At 35.7% G+C, this 24,639-nt stretch overlaps 1 protein-coding gene across 1 annotated transcript; it reads left to right on the plus strand.

Annotated features, from left to right (window-relative positions):
• Positions 1 to 7,950: 7,950 nt before the first annotated feature.
• On the plus strand, positions 7,951 to 13,312 carry LOC111430245 (probable polygalacturonase). Its single transcript, XM_023066411.1, has 5 exons — positions 7,951 to 8,098; positions 11,935 to 12,280; positions 12,387 to 12,457; positions 12,671 to 12,767; positions 12,988 to 13,312. The coding sequence occupies exons 1-5, from the start codon at positions 7,951 to 7,953 to the stop codon at positions 13,310 to 13,312; spliced, it is 987 nt and encodes a 328-aa protein (XP_022922179.1).
• Positions 13,313 to 24,639: the final 11,327 nt, after the last annotated feature.

Consider the following 24,639-nt stretch of genomic DNA (forward strand, 5'->3'; position numbering starts at 1 on the left):
CTTTAGATCTTCCGTCTGACGCTCTGCCAACTGAGCTATCCCCGATATTTGCTAATGTAAAAATGCATAAGTAGAGCTATCCCCGCTACAAAGTTTAAATCATTAAGAAATATTTCACAAATACATTCCCTTGATTGCAATCTTTCAGTGGCTCATGTGTTTAATTAGACTATTTGATCTTAATAATAATGAATATTTTCTTGGTGAAATATTTCTTTACAATTAAAACTTTGATGACAAAGTTAATCAATTATGTGCATACCGAGGATAGCTTAGTTTGGAGAGCATCAAATTGAAGATCTAAAGGTCACGTGTTCAATCCACGTTCACCGCATTGGTGTCGAGAGGCATAACTAGACTATGCAATCCCACTCGTTAAGTTGGGTAATCACTAACGTTGAACCTCATGGAGTATATAAAGGAGATGAAAAGGAAGGGAAAGCTCTATAATAATTCAAGAGTGCTTGCAACTATGCCAATCTTCGATTCTTCGAGCCTCAAGTTTGTTATTCTCTAACCCCAAGCTGCAAGCGAAAGGGAGTTGGAACATTCACAAATTTATAAAATTGATTTCATAGTCAAGTTATGGCTTTTACACACCATTGCGGTGAACGTAGATCAAACACATGACCTTTAGATCTTCCGTCTGACGCTCTGCCAACTGAGCTATCCCCGATATTTGCTAATGTAAAAATGCATAAGTAGAGCTATCCCCGCTACAAAGTTTAAATCATTAAGAAATATTTCACAAATACATTCCCTTGATTGCAATCTTTCAGTGGCTCATGTGTTTAATTAGACTATTTGATCTTAATAATAATGAATATTTTCTTGGTGAAATATTTCTTTACAATTAAAACTGAAGATCTAAAGGTCACGTGTTCAATCCACGTTCACCGCATTGGTGTCGAGAGGCATAACTAGACTATGCAATCCCACTCGTTAAGTTGGGTAATCACTAACGTTGAACCTCATGGAGTATATAAAGGAGATGAAAAGGAAGGGAAAGCTCTATAATAATTCAAGAGTGCTTGCAACTATGCCAATCTTCGATTCTTCGAGCCTCAAGTTTGTTATTCTCTAACCCCAAGCTGCAAGCGAAAGGGAGTTGGAACATTCACAAATTTATAAAATTGATTTCATAGTCAAGTTATGGCTTTTACACACCATTGCGGTGAACGTAGATCAAACACATGACCTTTAGATCTTCCGTCTGACGCTCTGCCAACTGAGCTATCCCCGATATTTGCTAATGTAAAAATGCATAAGTAGAGCTATCCCCGCTACAAAGTTTAAATCATTAAGAAATATTTCACAAATACATTCCCTTGATTGCAATCTTTCAGTGGCTCATGTGTTTAATTAGACTATTTGATCTTAATAATAATGAATATTTTCTTGGTGAAATATTTCTTTACAATTAAAACTTTGATGACAAAGTTAATCAATTATGTGCATACCGAGGATAGCTTAGTTTGGAGAGCATCAAATTGAAGATCTAAAGGTCACGTGTTCAATCCACGTTCACCGCATTGGTGTCGAGAGGCATAACTAGACTATGCAATCCCACTCGTTAAGTTGGGTAATCACTAACGTTGAACCTCATGGAGTATATAAAGGAGATGAGAAGGAAGGGAAAGCTCTATAATAATTCAAGAGTGCTTGCAACTATGCCAATCTTCGATTCTTCGAAGAATGAAAGGGAGTTGGAACATTCACAAATTTATAAAATTGATTTCATAGTCAAGTTATGGCTTTTACACACCATTGCGGTGAACGTAGATCAAACACATGACCTTTAGATCTTCCGTCTGACGCTCTGCCAACTGAGCTATCCTCGATATTTGCTAATGTAAAAATGCATAAGTAGAGCTATCCCCGCTACAAAGTTTAATCATTAAGAAATATTTCACAAATACATTCCCTTGATTGCAATCTTTCAGTGGCTCATGTGTTTAATTAGACTATTTGATCTTAATAATAATGAATATTTTCTTGGTGAAATATTTCTTTACAATTAAAACTGAAGATCTAAAGGTCACGTGTTCAATCCACGTTCACCGCATTGGTGTCGAGAGGCATAACTAGACTATGCAATCCCACTCGTTAAGTTGGGTAATCACTAACGTTGAACCTCATGGAGTACATAAAGGAGATGAAAAGGAAGGGAAAGCTCTATAATAATTCAAGAGTGCTTGCAACCATGCCAATCTTCGATTCTTCGAGCCTCAAGTTTGTTATTCTCTAACCCCAAGCTGCAAGCGAAAGGGAGTTGGAACATTCACAAATTTATAAAATTCATTTCATAGTCAAGTTATGGCTTTTACACACTATTGCGGTGAACGTAGATCAAACACATGACATTTAGATCTTCAGTCTGACGCTCTGCCAACTGAGCTATCCTCGATATTTGCTAATGTAAAAATGCATAAGTAGAGCTATCCCCGCTACAAAGTTTAAATCATTAAGAAATATTTCACAAATACATTCCCTTGATTGCAATCTTTCAGTGGCTCATGTGTTTAATTAGACTATTTGATCTTAATAATAATGAATATTTTCTTGGTGAAATATTTCTTTACAATTAAAACTTTGATGACAAAGTTAATCAATTATGTGCATACCGAGGATAGCTTAGTTTGGAGAGCATCAAATTGAAGATCTAAAGGTCACGTGTTCAATCCACGTTCACCGCATTGGTGTCGAGAGGCATAACTAGACTATGCAATCCCACTCGTTAAGTTGGGTAATCACTAACGTTGAACCTCATGGAGTATATAAAGGAGATGAAAAGGAAGGGAAAGCTCTATAATAATTCAAGAGTGCTTGCAACTATGCCAATCTTCGATTCTTCGAGCCTCAAGTTTGTTATTCTCTAACCCCAAGCGAAAGGGAGTTGGAACATTCACAAATTTATAAAATTGATTTCATAGTCAAGTTATGGCTTTTACACACCATTGCGGTGAACGTAGATCAAACACATGACCTTTAGATCTTCAGTCTGACGCTCTGCCAACTGAGCTATCCCCGATATTTGCTAATGTAAAAATGCATAAGTAGAGCTATCCCCGCTACAAAGTTTAAATCATTAAGAAATATTTCACAAATACATTCCCTTGATTGCAATCTTTCAGTGGCTCATGTGTTTAATTAGACTATTTGATCTTAATAATAATGAATATTTTCTTGGTGAAATATTTCTTTACAATTAAAACTTTGATGACAAAGTTAATCAATTATGTGCATACCGAGGATAGCTTAGTTTGGAGAGCATCAAATTGAAGATCTAAAGGTCACGTGTTCAATCCACGTTCACCGCATTGGTGTCGAGAGGCATAACTAGACTATGCAATCCCACTCGTTAAGTTGGGTAATCACTAACGTTGAACCTCATGGAGTATATAAAGGAGATGAAAAGGAAGGGAAAGCTCTATAATAATTCAAGAGTGCTTGCAACTATGCCAATCTTCGATTCTTCGAGCCTCAAGTTTGTTATTCTCTAACCCCAAGCTGCAAGCGAAAGGGAGTTGGAACATTCACAAATTTATAAAATTGATTTCATAGTCAAGTTATGGCTTTTACACACCATTGCGGTGAACGTAGATCAAACACATGACCTTTAGATCTTCAGTCTGACGCTCTGCCAACTGAGCTATCCCCGATATTTGCTAATGTAAAAATGCATAAGTAGAGCTATCCCCGCTACAAAGTTTAAATCATTAAGAAATATTTCACAAATACATTCCCTTGATTGCAATCTTTCAGTGGCTCATGTGTTTAATTAGACTATTTGATCTTAATAATAATGAATATTTTCTTGGTGAAATATTTCTTTACAATTAAAACTTTGATGACAAAGTTAATCAATTATGTGCATACCGAGGATAGCTTAGTTTGGAGAGCATCAAATTGAAGATCTAAAGGTCACGTGTTCAATCCACGTTCACCGCATTGGTGTCGAGAGGCATAACTAGACTATGCAATCCCACTCGTTAAGTTGGGTAATCACTAACGTTGAACCTCATGGAGTATATAAAGGAGATGAAAAGGAAGGGAAAGCTCTATAATAATTCAAGAGTGCTTGCAACTATGCCAATCTTCGATTCTTCGAGCCTCAAGTTTGTTATTCTCTAACCCCAAGCTGCTAGTGAAAGGGAGTTGGAACATTCACAAATTTATAAAATTGATTTCATAGTCAAGTTATGGCTTTTACACACCATTGCGGTGAACGTAGATCAAACACATGACCTTTAGATCTTCAGTCTGACGCTCTGCCAACTGAGCTATCCCCGATATTTGCTAATGTAAAAATGCATAAGTAGAGCTATCCCCGCTACAAAGTTTAAATCATTAAGAAATATTTCACAAATACATTCCCTTGATTGCAATCTTTCAGTGGCTCATGTGTTTAATTAGACTATTTGATCTTAATAATAATGAATATTTTCTTGGTGAAATATTTCTTTACAATTAAAACTTTGATGACAAAGTTAATCAATTATGTGCATACCGAGGATAGCTTAGTTTGGAGAGCATCAAATTGAAGATTTAAAGGTCACGTGTTCAATCCACGTTCACCGCATTGGTGTCGAGAGGCATAACTAGACTATGCAATCCCACTCGTTAAGTTGGGTAATCACTAACGTTGAACCTCATGGAGTATATAAAGGAGATGAAAAGGAAGGGAAAGCTCTATAATAATTCAAGAGTGCTTGCAACTATGCCAATCTTCGATTCTTCGAGCCTCAAGTTTGTTATTCTCTAACCCCAAGCTGCTAGTGAAAGGGAGTTGGAACATTCACAAATTTATAAAATTGATTTCATAGTCAAGTTATGGCTTTTACACACCATTGCGGTGAACGTAGATCAAACACATGACCTTTAGATCTTCAGTCTGACGCTCTGCCATCTGAGCTATCCCCGATATTTGCTAATGTAAAAATGCATAAGTAGAGCTATCCCCGCTACAAAGTTTAAATCATTAAGAAATATTTCACAAATACATTCCCTTGATTGCATAGTCAAGTTAGGACTCTCGACACCATTGCAGTGAATATGGATCGAACACATTAACACCTTCAGATCTTCAGTCTAACGCTCTCCCAACTGAGCTATCCTCACTATTTTAACACAATAAAAATGCATAATTAGAGCTATCTCTTCTATTTAATGTCCGCTAATTAGTTGAGTTATGCTTAACTAGACAATGGATTACAATAAAAAATAATATGTGTAACTTTCTATCAAAGTTTAAATTGCAGAGAAATATTCACAAATTAATAGATGAATAGTCTAATTAAGACTTTGGCACAAATGCGGTGAACATGAATCAAACACGTGACCTATAGATCTTCAATCTAACTCTCTCCCAACTGAGCTATCCCCACCATAAGAGAATGGTAAGTGATAAAGCCCAACGAATTTCAGAGTTGTTATGTCTTTTGCAGCTTCGATTGATTGCTATTGTATGGATTGTTATATGGATGTTGTTGTTTGTTGCCATGCCTATTGATTATGAAAATAATTATTTTGGAATCACATTTGTGAATGTTATGATTTTTGAATGAAATAAATGTGATAAGGGTTACACGCTTTGTGTATTGGGTAACCAGCCACTATTGGTCACATCGGTGATTGATGAAATTTATAAACGTGGTAAGGGTTACACGTTGTGTGTATAGTGTAGCCAACCACTATTGGTCACTAAGCATTGGATGCTGAAAGCTATTCTAGGTGAGTAGATTACATGCTATGTGTTATGAGTAATCATTCACCAAGGTCCCCTGATTTTGATTGATGAAACTATACGATCGTTTACATGTCTAACCACAATAGGGGAGTTAATGAGTATTTTCGTACTTACCCTATTTTCAAATAATTTTCAGGTAAGGTTGTAGCATGGGAGTGACTGATGACTCCTGAATGTATATAGTAAAATGGTGTAAAATTCACAAGAATACATGTAAATATACAATATAGTAAATAATAAGTAAATTATAGTTGTGATAGAGAACTTTTTTTTTTTTTTTTTTTTGCTACTTTTGTTGATGAGAATTAAGTGAGTTTTTGGTGTTATTCAAATGGATGTTGGTGAATTTAAATTAATCATAAAAATTTGATTGAGAGTTCAATTGTTCTCGACGAAAAACAACTAAAAAATCAAGGAAGCTTTGGCTAGAACTGATAAAATAGATAGCTGGTTGAATTTTGTGGTGGATTTTAACTCATTTTAACTGATTTGCAAATCCACAACACTTTCAAGGGTCATGTAGGGTGATTACTTATATAATAGTTTTGTAATCTCTAATAACATGGTTAAAAAATTATTCACAACCCTTCGACTATGTTCAAGTATCATTGCACGGTTAAAAAATTATTAACAACCCTTCGACTATGTTCAAGTATCATTGCAATGGAACTAGAGTATTAAAGATAATTTCCTTACTCCCTCTCTTCTTTCGAATAGGAGAATAATAAGAGAACAATTATATATGTAAAGTGGCCAACTAAACAAACATGTAAATCATTAGTAACAACTCTTTATAAACTAAAATCACACCATCGACATACTTAAACTACATAAAACTGTTCCACCTCCCTTATAAGGCTTAGCTCTCCATACAAACTGATTTCAACATAGAAATCAACATCTTAATCATGATAGAATAAGAAAAGAGAGAAAATGATTAAGAGTATCAAGCTTTGTTGGTGTCCTTCAATGGAAGTCCCCCTCCTTTGAGCTCACTCATCCACCTTTTTGCCTTAATATATCATTCTTGGTTTTCTTTTCCTTCTCCTACCAACAGCTGCTGAATTAGGATTCTTCTTCCTTCTTGGTTTTCTTTTTCATTCAGTAGACATTAAAGGATATCAAATATATTTATGGAATCAAGAAGAACCTGATATGCATTAGTCAGTTGGATATCACAAGTTATGCAACAAAGTTTTGGAAGAGTTCATGGAAGATTGTGAAGGGTGCTATAGTGGTAGCACATGACACAAAATTTAGAACCTTATACACCACTACAGGGTGTATGAAAATGGCTGTGGTTGCTGGAGTGCTTCAAATTCAAGTCTATGGCATAATAGGCTTGGCTATATGATCGTCAAAGGAATAAAGAGGCTAGTTGCAAATGGGGTTTTAGAAAGCTTAAAATTTGTTGACATAGGTCTTTTTGAGTGCTGTGTTATGTGAAACAGAAATGAGTTAGCTTCACAAAGGCTGCTAGAGAATCAAAGAAAGTACGATTAGAAATGGTCCATGCAGACGTTTGGGGACCATCTCCAGTTTCATCACTTGGCGGGTCAAAGTTCTAGGTCATCTTCATCAAGATTTCAATAGGAAGGTATGAGTTAATTTCCTGAAATACAAGTCAAATGTGTTTGTCACCTTCTAGAAGTGGAAAGCTGAAGTTGAAAATCACACCAGCTTGAAGATCAAATGTCTGATGTCTGACAATGGAGGAGATTACGACAAGTCAGAGTTTATAACATTTTGTGTGGCTGAGGGAATTAGATTAATGAGGATAGTTCCTAGTAAGCCAAGAAAAAATGGTGTTGCAGAAAGAATGAACAGAACATTAAATGAGCGGGCAAGAAGCATGAGGTTTCATTCTGGATTGCCAAAGACATTCTAGGTCGATACTGTAAATACAGAAGCCTACTTGATCAACAGAGGACCGTCAGTACCGTTGAAGTTCAAGTTTCCAAATTGAACTCACGTACTCTCAATTGAGAACTTTTGGTTATACTGCGTATGTTCACGTCAATCTAGAGAAAAGAGACAAACTTGATGCTAAGGTAGTGAAGTACTACTTCACAGGCTATGACTCTGACATGTTCGGGTACAGATTTTGGGATGACTAGAATAGGAATATCCTAAGACATTGTGGCGTAACCTTTGATGAAAAAACCATATACAAGGAGAAACAAAAGATAAACTTTAAGACTATGAAGCAAGAGGGAGTTAAGCTTGAGTCACAGGAAAACTCACCTAATGATGTTATAGAAGAAGCTCGAGAAACTCCTGGGACCGTTAGTGAAGAACCAGACGTGGAGCAAGTTACACTTGAGCAGGTGTTAAGGAGATCATTCAAAGGTATCAGAGCATCAGATAGATATTCACCTTCATTACATTATTTGTTGCTAACTGACGAAGGAGAACCACAATACCTTGATGATGACCTATAGTTGGATGATACAACCAAGTGGGAGAAATCCATGGATGATAGAGTGTCTAGGCTTCAGAAATGCGTTGCTCTTTCATTTACTGAGGCTTAGTACGTGGAAATAGCTGAAGCTGGAAAGAAGATGATATGGATGACAGACTATCTAGAAGAATTATACAAGAAGCCGTGCAAGAAGATTCTTCAGGTGGATAGTTAGAGTGACATGCAATTGGTGAGGAACCTGATGTGTTTGGAGAAGATAGAGAATGTAAAGAATCCAGCAAACATGTTGACAAAATGTGTTACGTTGGAAACTTGAGGTTGTGCAAAGTCTTAATTGGTATGGTGTAGTGAAGATTGAGAATGAAATTCTTAGTTGGCTGGATCAATCTCCGAGTGCGAGATTGTTGGGATATGGAGCCTGATGCCTATTTATAGTAAATATTTCGTAAAGATCTGGTAGAGATATATATGGTAGATATTTCGTAAAGATGTGGTGTATATATACCGTAGATATTTCATAAAGATTTAGTAAAGCTTTATTTAATAAACTGAAACGATATATACCTATCAGACCATGCTTTCCAGACGTACTTTTATTCATTCTCTGTATTCTGTTTTGGCGTACATACCTGAAGTCATTAATAAAACCTTTAGCCAATACTCTTTGAATTTTCTCTCTCTTGTTCTTTGTGTTCATCTCGATCGAGTATATGTGTTGTTGTGCGATCCTAACAATTACTTCAATAATAATTTTGTAATTTCTAATAACAGGGCTAAAAAATTATTCATAATTTTCTCTCTCCTATTCTTTGTGTTCATCTTGATCGGGTATATCTGTTGTTGTGCGATCCTAACAATTACTTCAATAATAATTTTGTAATTTCTAATAACAGGACTAAAAAATTATTCATAACCCTTCAGCTACATTCATGTATCCTCGCAATGGAACTACAGTAGTAAAGATAATTTCCTTGCTCCCCTCTTCTTTGGAACAAAAGAACAATACGAGAACAACTATGCATATAAAGTGGCCAACTAAGCAAACATGTAAATCATTAGTAACAACTCTCTAATAAACTAAAATCACACCGTCAACATACTTAAATTACATAAAACTCATCCACCTCCCCTATAAGGCTTAGCTCTCCATACAAATTGATTTCAACGTAGGAATCAACATCTTAATCATGATAGAATAAGAAGAGAGATGGAATGATTAAGAGTTATCAAGTTTTGTTGTTGTCCATCGATGGCAGTCCCCCTACTTTGAGCTCTCTCATCCACTTCTTTGCCTTAATCTATCCTTCTTGGTTTTCTTTTCATACTCCTATCAACAGCTGCTCAATTAGGGTTTTTCTTCCTTCTTAATTTCTATTCCGTTCGGTGGCCCTATTCTTTTTAGGTAATGATAAGACAACTCTAATTCTCAGCCAATAATCCATCTTTTGTTGAAGCAATAACCCTTGAATCAAAGAAATTAACACCTCCTTATACAAACTACGGATCAATCGTGAGATAATGCTAGAATTAGATTAGCTCTTAAGATTAAAGATCTAGAAGCAAGATTTGGAATCTTGTTCTAAACTGAGTCACTCCAACTTGATCAAGGCTTGATTGAATGACTTAGATGCAATGTAGCTCAAGAATTGCATGAAACATAGACATGACAAAGATGATGCTCGAATTTCTAAGGGTAAAAGTCTCAATTTGAGATCTCAATTTCATTCATCTGAAATCTGCCTTTTACATAATAATTTGTCGGTATTTATAGTATCCCACAAAAGAAACTTTCAATTCTTCAAATGCCCATTTAAGATGTTAGTGGCATAGTTTAATCTCGATCCCCTTAAATCTCAATAAAAACGAAGTCAATTTGACCAATAACTTCCACCATTTTGCCCAATTAAAAATAATAAGTCGCAATTTATAGCAACTTCATTTGCTACTTCAACCGTGCAAATATTCACTTCTGAAGCTCCAAATGGTCATTTCTCAACCGAATAAGCTTGTAACACATGAAATGATGGTTGAATCGAGGCTATCCAATTTTGTAGATGAAGAATGAATGTTTGTTGGCTCTTCTTGGCCTTGGATTCTGTAATAGGTCCAGTTGGAACATCTGGAACACCGTGATTCTTATCAAGAACCATAATATCCCTGGACCATATATGGTATCATGTGTGGAGATGATTTAGTGCTTCAACAAAGCCTTTGTTTCATAGACTAGTCTTTGGGTGGTCCATAGATCAAATAGATAGATTATGAGAGGAGAGAAACGAGTATGACATGATGTTATAGTCCTACTTTAGAATTGTCATCTATTCTTTGGTATGTTTGCACCCAGATAGGATCACAACCATAGCGTTTACAGCCCATTAGTGTCACTCAAACGTGGGTCGTGCCTCACCATGCCATGCATGGATCACTATATTGTCGTGTCTCACCATGTGCATATACATGTATGTATCACACAACACATACATACACACATATGATAGATACATATATACATGCATAAATACATACATACATATACATATACATATACATAAACTATACATACAAATACATACATATATACATATATATATATGTATGTATTTGTATATAGCACATATTTATACATTTTTATAATTTTAATCATTTTTATTTTTATATGTGCAAAATTTATTAAAAAACATTTGCCCTAAAATTTTAAGATCCACTTAACAATAATTATTTATTGATAAAAAAATAGCTTATTATAATTTTATTTTGATTTTTTAATTTTCATGTTTTTAATAATGAATCGATACATTATTTATTTTTTATTAAGAAAATTTCTTAATAAAGAAGAAATATAAAAGAATATATGGAGTTATACTTACCATATTGAAATCTTTCGGTAGATATTCAACTCTACTTATGTACTACAATTAGTGAAAAAATAATTCATCTAATTAAAGGTTAATCAAATCAATATAAAAATATCATTTAAGGCTAAACAAACAATTATTTTGGATTCATGTTTTAGATTTAGTTTAATTTTTTTTTAGATATAAACTTTTTCAATCCAATAAATTCTTATCAAATAATGAATGCAACTAATCTAATCATAAAATATTCACCTTACGTTGATTCGAATTGTTCGAGTAATTTAATAAAAATAAATTAATAACTTGTTTTTAAATACCGATTTAGATGACTTGGTTCTTCGAGTAACTATTTTACGCTCTAATACACATAAAATAATTTTTAAAAAACAAACAACAAAAACAATACCAAATTTAAAATGTTATCACTACATGTCATATTTTTCTAAACAGTCTATTGAGCTAATATTCTATGTAAATCCAACCATTTTATTTACAACTCAATTTTTAACCCTTTAAATAATAATAATAATAATAAATCCCTTTCCTATTTTGATTCCTAAATTATCCTATAAAATCCTTTGTCCCCCAATCTAAAAATCATAAACTCACAAACAAATTTCATCATGGAACTTCCTCCAAAACCCATAAAACTCAATTTAATTTTTCTTCTTCTTTCCCTCTGAATTTCATTTTTCTTTGTTTTCTTTCTATTGATCTTGTGGGCTTGGCTTGTTCTTCTACTTTCTTTGGTTTTCGTCTCGGATTACTTCAAATGATTATGGGTTTTTGTTCAAAACCCCCAATGGTTTATTGAAGAACCTTTTTTCCTGGATCCTTACTATTCTCGATAACATTCGAAAATCTAACCAACAAAAAGAGATTGAATCATCCTGGATTTTTTTCGGTAGGTTACCGCAGCGAGAATCTCGCCGTGATCGTATTGGTATTGGTGAGCTTAGCCACCGTGGATACTATGAATCCACGTCTAAGTTCGAAATCTCTGGAATTTCAGGCGATCAATTGTCGGAAACACTCGGCGTTGTTAACGGAGTTTGGCGGCGTCGGGGATGGAGTAACTTCAAATACTCACGCGTTTCAAAAAGTAATTGAACATCTCAGCACAATGGCGGCAGATGGTGGTGCTCAATTGGTCATGTCGCCGAAAAAATGGGTGACCGGATGTTTTAATCTGACTAGCCATTTCACACTTTTTATCGATAAAGAAGTTAAACTTCTGGCATTCCAGCCTATCGTGTATTTTATTTTTATAAACCTAATAACTTTGGGAGTGGTGATTTGAATTTTAATCTTTGATAAAAAATGAATGAGTTAGATTTGTTCCTCATAATTTAATGTGCAGAATCAATCAGAATGGCCACTTGTGGAAATTCTCCCATCCTATGGGAGGGGAAGAGATGCTTTGGGTGGATGGTACAACAGCCTTATCTTTGGAACTAATCTCACCTATGTGGTTATCTAGAGTGATTATTTTTTTTTTACTTTTAACATTCTATTTTTTTTAAATTGTTTGCAAAATTATAATAGGCTTAGGTGCTATCCAAATTAAATAAAAAAAATTAAGGTAACTCAAAACATAAGAAAAACATTTATAGAAAATAAAATTTGGTTGGTCACATGGTGTAGGTAACAACGGTATAATCGACGAGCAGGGATCTTCTTGGTGGAAAAAGTTCAAGAAAGGGGCACGCAAGGTAACACGGCCATACGTGATCGAGATCATGTACTCTGATCAAATCTAGATCTCCAATCTCACTTTGATCAACTCACCTTCTTGGTTCGTCCATCTGATTTATAGCAGGTTTGATTTCGTCGGTGTTGGCTCCAATCACCGTACCCAACACCGATGGAATCAATCTAGGTTCCCTTCGTCTTCTCCTTTAAAACGTTAGGGTTCTTTTCTTCCTTAATCCCTCTCCCTAATTCTCCATTCAATTTATCAGATTCTTGTTCCAACACTCAATCAAAGACTGCTACATTGTCTCCAATGACGATTGCATCGCCATCAAGAGCGAATACGGTATCAAGTTCGAAATGCCGATTGAGGACCTCGTCATTCGCTGCCTCACTTGCATCTCACCAGATTCTGCAGGTATTGCCCTTGGCAGCGAAATGTTCGGTGGAATTCGCAACGTCAGGATCGAAAATGTTACAGCAATCAACACACACTCTGCCGTCAGAATCAAAATTGCTCGTGGACGAGGCGGTTTCGTCAAGGACATTTTCGTCCGAAGAATGTTTCTATCCACGACGAAATACGTCTTCTAGATAACTGGAGACTACAAATCGCATGCAGATGACAAGTTCGATGTTAGATAAAACCTGAGTTTTTTCTTATTTAGATTCACACAATTTCATTAGTTCTCCGTTTGACCATTTGACAAACACGTCGAATGGATTAATCAAGTTTTAGACCTAAATTTTGTAGGAAGTGGCATAGATTTAGTTGGCCACTGTCCAACAATTTTTAGGCACAGTAAAATTTCAGCCATTCTCTCTCTTTGTTATTTCAGACATTTTATTTTTCTTCCAACAACTTCCTGTCGACGATTTCCTCTCACCGAAACGAAAGTATTTCTTGGCCGATTATCGGAAAACAACATTCGATACCTCAGCATTGCCATTGATTAAGAACATTAATTACAGAGACGTGGTGGCCGAGAATGTTAATATGTCGGCAAATTTGGCGGGGATTTCAAGAGATCCATTCATGGATATTTGTATTTCGAATGTGAAGATTGTATTGTTGGTGACGCCTAAAAAATTGCAGTGGAACTGTACGAACATTTTGGGATTTAGTAGTGATTTGGATTTGCCGCCATGTGCTCTACTGGCTAAGGCAGTGAAAAGCGGTGGATGTGACTTTCCTAAGGATCAGCTGCGGATTGAGAATGTTCAGTTGAAGTCATGCTTGGTTGAAATTCCTACCTTCTGGCAAAGACTTTGTTTTTATTTTTTTTTATTCTATGGAATAAATGATAATGAAAAATTTAATGAAGATAATAGATAAAATGAGAAGTTTTTAATTTTAAAAATAAGCTATTTCAATTAGATTTGTAATATTTCACTAAACTGTAACTCAAAACCATCAAAATAATACTCTAAAAACTGAAAAAAAGAGAAAAAAAGTGTGAAACTATGGTCATACGTGACATTTGTAAAGGGTAATTAATTCTTCTTTTAAGAACTAGTCAGCTTTTACTTTAGTTGTTTTTAGGAAGCTAATTAATTCTTCTTTAGGAGGATTCTTGGGCAAGCCCACTTTGTAAGTTGGGTAATCACTAACGTTGAACCTCATGGAGTATATAAAGGAGATGAAAAGGAAGGGAAACTCTCTAATTCAAGAGTGCTTGCAACTATGCCAATCTTCAGTTATCACAAACTACAAACTCCTGTAAACTTCTCTTCCTGCTTTTATTACTAACACAGATTTATGAACTCTGTCATCGTAGCTTAAGTTACCATAGAAATAATTAATTTACAAATAGTAAACAAGATATGGGCTCTTATCCACGTGGGAGTAATACATCGAAAAAGGTTTGAAAAGATATAGTAGATCGACAACCTATACATAAAAGTTAAAATAAAGAAAGAGAAATAATTTACAACATTCATCAAAGAAATTGATGAGAAAAATGAAATGAAGGAGAAAACAAAAGAGCAAATAATTTCTCAAGAGGACAAATTTGAAAGAGGGATATTTGAGAAGACATTCATTTTGGGATTTTGTTTTTTTAATGACTATTAAGTCTTTTGTAAATGGCGATTTTTAACAGTTGAGAATCCAGAAATGGATCATTGAGATCATAGATGGTATCTTCTTCTACTATAGAAGGAGAACATGTTGAACCGACCGATGCGACCTTTTGAAGAGCTTTTAGAAATCAGCTTCTAATGTTGTTTGAGCTAATGCAGCAAGCAGCCTAGACTTTGAATTAAAAAACTTGGTGGTTTTCTTTTTGGATAAATCTTGAAGGTGACATAACCAGACCTTCACTGATTTGAGATCTGCGTGAATATAAAGTGTATTTATCCGACCATTAGATTTTGATTACTTTGAAGACCTGTTTTACTCGATCTTCAGTTTCCTTTATTTGGAAATTCAAGTTAGAATAAAAGGAATTTAAAAATATATGCTAAAGCGCATATCTAATGGAAATGGAGTTTTTGGAGATATTTTGAATGAAGTAATGAAACGATTCCTGTATTGGAACAAGAAATATATATTTGACAGATCCAAAGATATTCCACACTTTGATAAACCAAAATGGATAATGAATTTTGTTAGCATTATGTTAGAATTGGATGAACCATGAATGTTCGTAATTTTGATACCAAATGTAACACCACATAAATGAAGGAAATTAGATCTAACAAGAATAAGGCACCCATGTAAGACCCAAGGATTAAAAAGGGAGAAATTAAGAGGATTAAGCAAGGATGAGGATATTAAGAAAGTCATTCCTATCTCCTAACAAGTAACTTAAGGAGTTAAAAAGACCCATGGAAAAAGGATTGGAGAGTATGAAAAGGGCAAAAAGGTCATTTTCCAATTATTAACGATCTTCCAGAATTTTTAATTCCTTATCTACAAGGAATTTTAAGATGCTCAAGAAGGAAAAATGACCGGGGTGAAGAATATCTAGAAAAATTATGGATTTTTCAGGAAAAATAATATTAAAATATTCGGAAAGTGACAAATGACCAAAATGCCCCTAGAAGAACGAATAATTACGAAAATGTCACTATGATCAGAATCAGAGCGTCTACAGTGGCAATCTGAGCAAAATCTCTCGGAACTCAAATATCAGCCGTAGGATCTTCCCCAAAATTATATAGATCTAGAAGATGGACAGATCATCACATCCAACGACTACAAAACCAATGTCAGTGAGGCTCTGATCGGAGTAGATATTTCCAGAGGATTTTCCACAAAATCCAATTGCCAATTCTCGATGATTCTAGAGCTTTCAATGTCGGTTTAAGCTCCACCTATGAAGTCTAAAGTAGGGGTAAGAATATGGAACAAGACTCGAGCAAGGTCGAGCACCCATTCGAGAGTTATGAGCGTTTAGATTGTGGGTCTCCTACTCTCGGGTTTCTTCCAAATTTGAGAGCAATTCTCCACCATTCCTCCTCAAACTTATTCCTATAGTTTCTAAACAAGATTACCCACAATTTCTATGAAGGAATCGATAGCTGAAACGTCTTGAATAAGATACCCAAGAGATCGAAAATCCGACGTTTCGGGTGAGTTGCATACCGAGAATGATTTCTCAAAATTAAGAACCCACACTCAAAGACATTCTCCAAACCAATTCCTATAGCACGAGGAAAGGATATGAAAGAGGTTCCATGAAGAAATCGGGCCTTAAAAACCCCTAGAATCGGCTACCCGATAAGAAATCCCATGTTTTAGCTCCAGCGAGGAAAATGATTTTGGACAAACTTTGGAGACGAATATCTTAGGCTATGATCCATGAAAAAGTATAAAATCAACCCCATGATCTTCCTTGTAATACCCTCGTTAAGTTTCATGAAGAAATCGAGGGTACAAACGAAGATATCGGGGCTGTGGAAGGCCACTTTCAGACGGCAGCGCAAAGGACGCGCGCGTCTTGTTCTTGTTCCCTCGGTGTTTCTCAATTTTAACCCTCCTTCTAGACTGGTTCTCATGACAAAACTTATGGTTCCAAAAACTAGACACAATTAGGAGTCTATGGAAGGAAATGTAAAGTAATTAGGATACCAGAAGCTTAAGAACGGAGGTCCCAAACGTCGACGATGAGGTAAGTAGCCACCTTGGACTTTTCTTAAGAAATACTTGTAGGAATCGCTTGGATTTTCATATAAACCCTAAACCAAGTATGACAAAGGATATATGGAAGAAAAATCCAAAGAACCGTGAGTTAAGGCTCTAAACCGACTAAATTACTTGAGATTTAAGGAACGTTAAGATAAACCATTAAATGATCTCTAATGCCTATGAAATTTTAATGCTGAGCATAATATATCATGTTTAGGTTATGTGTGAAATTTAGTGGTCAATGGATAAGGATAAGTAGGTAAACTAAGAAACGGGGCAAAATGACCATAATGCCCTTAAGGATATCTACCTACGGTTCATGACCTAGATGACCTCCAAATGCTATGAAACTCTACAATATATCTTATTGTATGATGATTGATGAGGTGGTGAAGTTTGAAAGCCACTGGTACTCGTTAAGTAGCAAAACCAAGAATTAGGGGTAAAATGACCATAATGTCCCTAAGGAAGACTACGTACGGGTTAAGCTCTAAATGACCTCCCAACATTAGGAAATATTGTATGAGTCCTTATCTCATGATTTTGTATAAGTAATGAAGTTTGGGAGTCATTGGGAAACGTTAGATAGCGAAACCAAGATATGGGGAAAAATGTACATCACGATCCACATGACTTTAACTCCTAGGATGACTAAGGAGGTACCCATGAAATAAGAGATTCCCCATAGGTACCCTTGGTTACTAATAAGATTCTAAGTGCACAAGGTTACGTTGGGCTATTCCTAAGAAGAACCTTTAAGTTCCAAGCTTGACCCAAGACATTATGCATAAACCTTGGATCCCCAAGAATACAAGGAAACACCTAGGTTAATGCAAATGGTATGCTTAACAAGTTGCTAGGATCCATGCCCGGAGTAACCATTATCTCCCATCACGAAGTGTACCACGAGATCCTTATTCCTCTTTAGGTGAGATGTCCTGCTATATGTACCACGAGCAGATTGTCATGATGGACTTATTATTTTCCTCACCTAAATGAGATGCCCTGCAACACGATATGCCAATAGGATACCACGTTTATGATAATGTCACCTATGTACTTATGGGAAGAAAACTAAGGGTTACTATGAAAGTGTTTTCAGGACCAAAACACGATATATGACATGACAATCTCTAAGGGTTAGTTCCTGAAAACGAAACAAGAAGTCATATCCTAGCTCAAGGTCTAAATATGCTCCAAATCACCAACCATGTCCTATAAGATCTATTCTATATGGCACGAGGATAAGCTCAAGATTTCAAGTTGGCTGGAGCAAGTTTGGAACATAAGCCAAGATGGAACTTAAGAAAACGCCGAAAGAAAACATGTCTAGATTCAGACTCTTCTAGAACTCCTCTAAAGAACTCCCTAGGAATCTATGACCTTCTAGAACAACTCACGCTAAGATGGGTTCATATGATTACGAATGCATGTTACAAGATATGCTTCAAGAAAATAAGAAACTTAGAAACTTACAAGGTTAAGAGTCAAGAACATTACAAACAAGCTTTACAACTACCAAGATAAGAAGAAGGCTAGGTACCACTCAAAGATGAGGGACCAAAGTCCTTAGATATGAAAATTCAAGAATGCTAGGTATTACTATAAGCATGTCTAATTGTGGCCCATAACTCCTACCATGCGATGCTTTCTAAAGAGGCCTTTTTTCCTCTTCTAGGTGGGATGCCCTGCACTGTGTTTGCTTTGGAGGATGTCATGTTTGGCCTCATTCCCCTCACCTAGATGAGATGCCCTGCACCATGTTATGATTTGCAGGATGCCATGTTCATGTATGCACCGATCACGCGATATATGGTCTATGTTAGAATATGCGACCTTTATGGTCTATGCCATGTTCATACATGCATCGATCACGTGACCTTTATGGTCTATGCCACGTTCATGCATGCATCAATCACGTGACCTTTATGGTCTATCATGGGGAGTAACCTACAACCACGATGGAGTAAGAAGAGAGTAAGTTACCCTCGCCAGGAATTAAGAATCTCATAAGACCTCCCATGGTACGTCATGTGTATGACTTAGACTACGCTGCTTGGAATGTAAGAAGCCTTGAGCGTAAGTATTAAGTCTGTGTCGCTTGGAACGTATGAAGCCTCGGACACAGGTTGACAAGTTTACGTCTAGTACCGTAAATCTTAAGGGCAGTGTCTTGGAGAACGAATTAAGAAACGTAACAAGAACTTACGACAAGAACAAGAACAAGAAAACAAAAAGTGTGGTACACTAGCAAATCAAGGACACAATTAAGAGCCTACAAGTAGGCTGCTTACTGAGTCTTGTACTCATTTCTTATTCTCCATTTTTTTTCAGGAAATAAGGAGCTGGTCGAGGTTGAGAGCGAACTCTGGAGCAGGTGTCATAAACAAACCTCACCCGTCGTCCTTCAACCCTTTTGTGTCGTACTTAACTTGTGTTTTAACTGTTGTGTGGTGTTTTAAAAGACTTTGTATCATTTTTATTTTGTTAAAAAATTTACCCGTCTTTTAGAGTCATCGAGTCAGCCTGGTCCTTACACCAAATGACATTGAACCATGCCATCTGATAATCTCTGTAGGAGAAGTGAGGGACAAAAGATTTTGAAAAGGTTTTCTCCCTGTATGGATCTTGATTCCAATACGTCGGATTCATGATTTTGAAAATTTTTAATTTTGAGTATGCGATTTTTGAAGGGTCATTGTGACTTGGAATATGAGTAATTTTGACAGACTTGGTGTGCACCAAGATGAATTCAGAAAACCTTCTAGTCTTATGAAGGTCTTCCGGGATATAGAAAAATCCCAATGGATATGCTTTTTTGACGACCTCATTGATCTTTAGATTGTCATATTTTGGTTCTACCAGAGCTTCTGGTAGAGATACAAATTTTTGAAAATAAGTCTTGATCTTAGGAACGGGAGAAAATCGAACGGGAACAACCGCGTCCGAGTAGGTTGAGGGGACAGAAGGCCCCTTTGAAGTGGAAGAGATAGTAGGTCTCGATGGAGTAACGATAGATGGCCGTGTTGAAGAAGCTGAAGGCCTCATCAGAGTGATAACCTTCGCTTGTTCTTTTAGCAAGTTTTTCTCTAGATCTGGTCACCAATATGAAACCAGCATCCATAGCATAACTATTAGCTGTCATTGGAGTAGGGTGTTCGAAGAAGCAATGAGCTTCTTCCCTTTTTTTACGATATTTTTTTGGTCATAGCAAGATGAAGGAGAGTGGTTAGGGAGAGTATTTCTTTGAGAGTAGGAACTCTCTTGAGAGGTAGTATTTCTTTGAGAGTAGGAACTCTCTTGAGAGGTAGTCGGCTAAGGGATTGAGGCAAAATTTGAAAGTCGAAGCAAGATAAAATTGCTTGCCATCCAGCAAAAAAATTGTTTAGATACGAGATTCTTCACATTCTTTTTAAACCAAATTTAGATGATTTGGAACCCATTTTGATAACAAATTTTTTTTTTTTGTTAATTAAATCACTTCGAAATTTCTGTACACAGAGTACTATTGAAAGAATCTCTTTCTTTACTGTTGAGTAATTTTTAGTAGAATTCCATATCCCGAATGAAAGCGGACAATGGATTCTTTCTTGTCAATAGACTGTTTCAGGATTCCTCCATATCCTATATCGGATGTGTCGGTCTCCACTGTTAAACTTGCTTTAGGGTTTATCAGAGATAAACACGGAAATTATGACAAGGGATTTAATTTTTTTTGGACTGTTTTGGTGTGTTCTGTCCAGGACTTTGGATTCTTTTCGAGCCTTTCAAAGACTAGTTTGCAAATGGGTCTGATATTTTGAATAAAATCAGGCACATAATTCGGACATCCAAAAGTCTTTGGAGTTAGGTTTTATCGGTGATTTGATTCGAAAAATTTGAGACAAACTCAATGGATCTTTGACTACGTTTAATTAGAACTAAATGAATTTCAAATCCAAAAAAATTGACTCTGGTAAAAAAAATGTTTGAAGATGCTTAAAATGTTTATCGATGTACTGAGAAAAAATCAGAACATCGGCAATATAAACAATTGAAAAGTCTTGAAAAGGATTGAAAATATCATTCATAATTTTTTGAAATTCGGACGAAGCATTTTTTTAGCCTAAATGACATAATGTTCCATTCATATTGTCCGAAAGGGACGTTGAAAGCTGTTTTGTATTTGTTTTTTTCTCAAATTTGGATTTGCCAAAATCTTGACTCCATACAAATTTTGAAAATACTTTTGCATTTGAAATTCTTTGCATTAAATCTGATTTATTTGAAATTGGATATCTAATCCATTCCAAAACCTTAGTTAAGGGTTCATAGTTTATTACGAATAGCGGGACTCCACGTTCTTTCTCTGCCTTCAAAAAAGAGATTTATTTTTTCTTTGTAATTTTATACATTTATGGACTGAATAATGGTATTTTTTTTTAAAGATTATTTATCTCACTAATACGTAACTAATACGTAAAGAAATTAAATTTTTTCTTCTTTTTCTAAGGCTTCTGATTCTAACCCCTTTTTTCTTTGTCCTAAGTCTTTTACTAGAATGAAGGAATTTATGAAGCAAATTCGGTCATTACAGACATAGACTTTTGATAATTTGTAATTAATTTTGAGCCTATTGTTGTTTGCACCTCTAAGGCGTTAAGTTGTTTTTTCAAAATACTTTGTAGGTATTAAACTTCTTGGATGCAACTTTGATCGACTCCTGTGTCTATGAAAGCCTTTAACGTTATTTTGAAATCATAAATTTTTAGGGTAATGAGAGCATACCATTTTTGATATTGAGAAGTGGTGATGACTCCAACAAAAGAACTTTGAAAATCATCTTTGTCCAGATTTTGTTGCATTGTTTTCCTTTGTTCCAGTAGCTTTTCCTGTAGTTTAAGAATTTCTTGGCGAAGGATATAAGATTCTGACCTTGTTTCAGATCTAAGACTTGGACTTCTTGTTTGAGATTATTAATCTCTCTTTGAAGGTCTTGAGTAGTTAGTTCTCTGGGTTTTTCAAACCTTTGGAGAACGGATTGGAGCCTGTAGGGATTTCTTTCTTCCCTTCTGATGGCTTAGAGACCATCATTGCGTCTCTAAGTCGTTGAGTAATTTTTTGTTGAATCTCTGGATCTTGGACCTTTTCTACCACCTCGAGTAGAATTTATTGATCCTTTATAAGGACATTTATGCATTCTTCGTATGTCCTTTTTTCTTCTTATTCTGATTCGTATTCTTTACTAAAATATGAATCGGATTCTTCCTGAAGTTCAAGGATTTCTCCCTCGCTGGATCGTTTTGAATCGGCTAGAACTAATTGTAGTAGCTGATTTTTCAGATCTTGATCAATATCTAATTCATTGATCTTTCCTCTGATCGGACACTTATTGGCATAGTGTCCTTCTTCCCGACATTTAAAGCAAGTTTGCTTTCTCTTTCCTCTATGCGTTTTTGTAGGGGTATACCTTTTCTTTGAATACATTGGCTTTTGAGATTGCACGTGTTTACTCCGATATTTTTCTCTCGGCCTGTATGATCTTATATGATTTTGGATACGTTTTGACCTTCTTTCTTCTAGAGGTCGAGGGAGCTTATATCCCCTTGCATCCATATTGATCGCAGAATCTTCCAAGCTCTTTTCTGTTTGATATTGAAGAATTGAGCTTGTTTTGAATCTTTGACTCATTACAAAGTCTGAGTCCTTCTTCTATGATGAAAGATGTTATGGATCCATATGAGAAAGTTTTTCCTGGAATTGTTCCATTATACTTTGTCTTAAGACCGTCTTTGATCCTTCTTGAGAAGTGTTTTGGCAGTCCATTGACAAAATTCTCCTTCCAGAATTCCAACGAAATATCTCGTGTAATGAGAACTTTGCTAAAATACATGTCTTTGTACCACTTGAAATTGCCTAAGGTTGGACACTTTAGGTTCATGAGTATTTCGGTGGATCTCTCCTGGTATTTCAGGGAGTCGCCTATGAATTATTCAATGAGGGTATAGACGAGGGTGTTGACAGCATCTTCTTCCCTTTCATGTTGTACCTCGGTCCTGGTTGATGGATCTTCTTCTTCAATGATTTGAGTAGTTGGTCTAATAACATAGTGGTTTAATATTTGATGGGGAGTTGATTCGCCAAGGTATTTGTCCCACCAATCTTTGAGTTGCCCGGTAAATCCAGTTACTAGGACTTGAGCTATTTAATGGTCGAATTTATGGCCCTGTAATTTATACGCGCTTGTGGCCATCATCATCTCATTGACAACATTCATTATCAGATAGCCGGATAATCCATCGATATTCCATTCATAGATTGGTAGACCATCGTAATGACCTTGAGTTTGTAGCGTCTTTTCTTCGAATTGAATATCCGGGAAAGACGGTTGAGGATACCATTTTTTCTGATTACTGGTATTATTTTGACTTCTTCTGGAGATCTTTTCGATCCAATTGTAGAGAGGTTCTTCTAACTCATTTACAATCTCATCTTCGGATTCCTGGATTTCATCGTAATTGTTAAGGACATTGACAGATGATTCTTGAGGTGCTATTCCAGGATTTAGAATCCCATCCAATTTTTCTTTTATCTTGGTTATTACAGCCTCTTCTTTTGAAAACCTCTTCGTGAATACATCGAGATTTGCCGGTCTAAGTATTGATATTGACTCATCGGTCTTTGGTACAGAGCTGCTTGCGCTTTCTTGCTGAGTACTAGATTTCTTCGAGATTTTTCCCTCCATGCTCTCAAGTTGAGTGACGATCGTGGATAAAATCTTATTTGAATAATTATTTTGATGCTGGATATTCTTAATATCCTTTAGAGTTGAATTACCCTTTTCTAGTCCTTCTCGAATAGTTTTGAATGGACTGGCTTTGACCTTTTCTCCGTAGTAGTTGTCAAATTCAACTTCTTCCAACGGAGGATGTTTTGAATATACCTCGCCTCTTCTAGTAGTCTTCCAGCTCCCACACCTGCAAAATATTTTCTTCAAACCATTCAAAGAACGGTATATTTTCTTCTATGGCTTCCATATGAGAATACCACTAGGCTCTTATTTCATTTCGCTCAGTTTCTTTGTATGTTTGAAAGAAGGCGTTTCTTTTTGAAGAATTGGTAGCTGACATGAAATCTGCTCTTAACCATTCCTTGTCTATTTGGAAATTAGCTCTAATGACATTTACCTGACTTTCATAGACAGATTAAGTATCCATATCAGTATGAGTTGGAGATCTTGAGCCATCTTCGTAATGGATTTATGTCCTTCTTTGATCATAACTGACCTCTTTTACTTTTAAGGGGTCATATATTGATCTTGGAACTCCTGAAGTACTCGGTTTGGAATTCAGGAATTCTTTTACTTTCAAATCTGACGAAGGTTCTTCGCTGAATTTTATTTCAACGTTTCCGTCGTCATGTTCGATGATTTGGACTCGGTTTTGAGATTCTTTTGTTTTTGGAAGATTTACATCTTCTACTTTAGAGAAAGTATTTTTGGTTATTTGATCCCAAGAGAGAGTTTTTGGAATAGTCACTCGAGACTTTCCAATATTTACCATTATGAGCATGGTTAATCCCTTTGATGAGAATTTTAATGCTCTTGGAGAAATATTTGAATTCATGAACTTATAATAAACTCTGAATATGACGACTGAAGAATGAGTTTCAACCTTGATGTTCAGATTTTTTTACTGTAAGTTCAGCATAAGGGCTGATAATATGTGTGGGTCGTTGAGTGACAAAGTAAAATTTGATTGAATCATTCTCAATAATGAATTTGAGAAATCTTCATGTCTTTTAGCCTATA

The sequence above is a fragment of the Cucurbita moschata genome, unplaced genomic scaffold (assembly GCF_002738365.1).
Source record: "Cucurbita moschata cultivar Rifu unplaced genomic scaffold, Cmos_1.0 Cmo_Scf00033, whole genome shotgun sequence".
In the NCBI taxonomy this organism is placed as follows: Eukaryota; Viridiplantae; Streptophyta; class Magnoliopsida; order Cucurbitales; family Cucurbitaceae; genus Cucurbita; species Cucurbita moschata.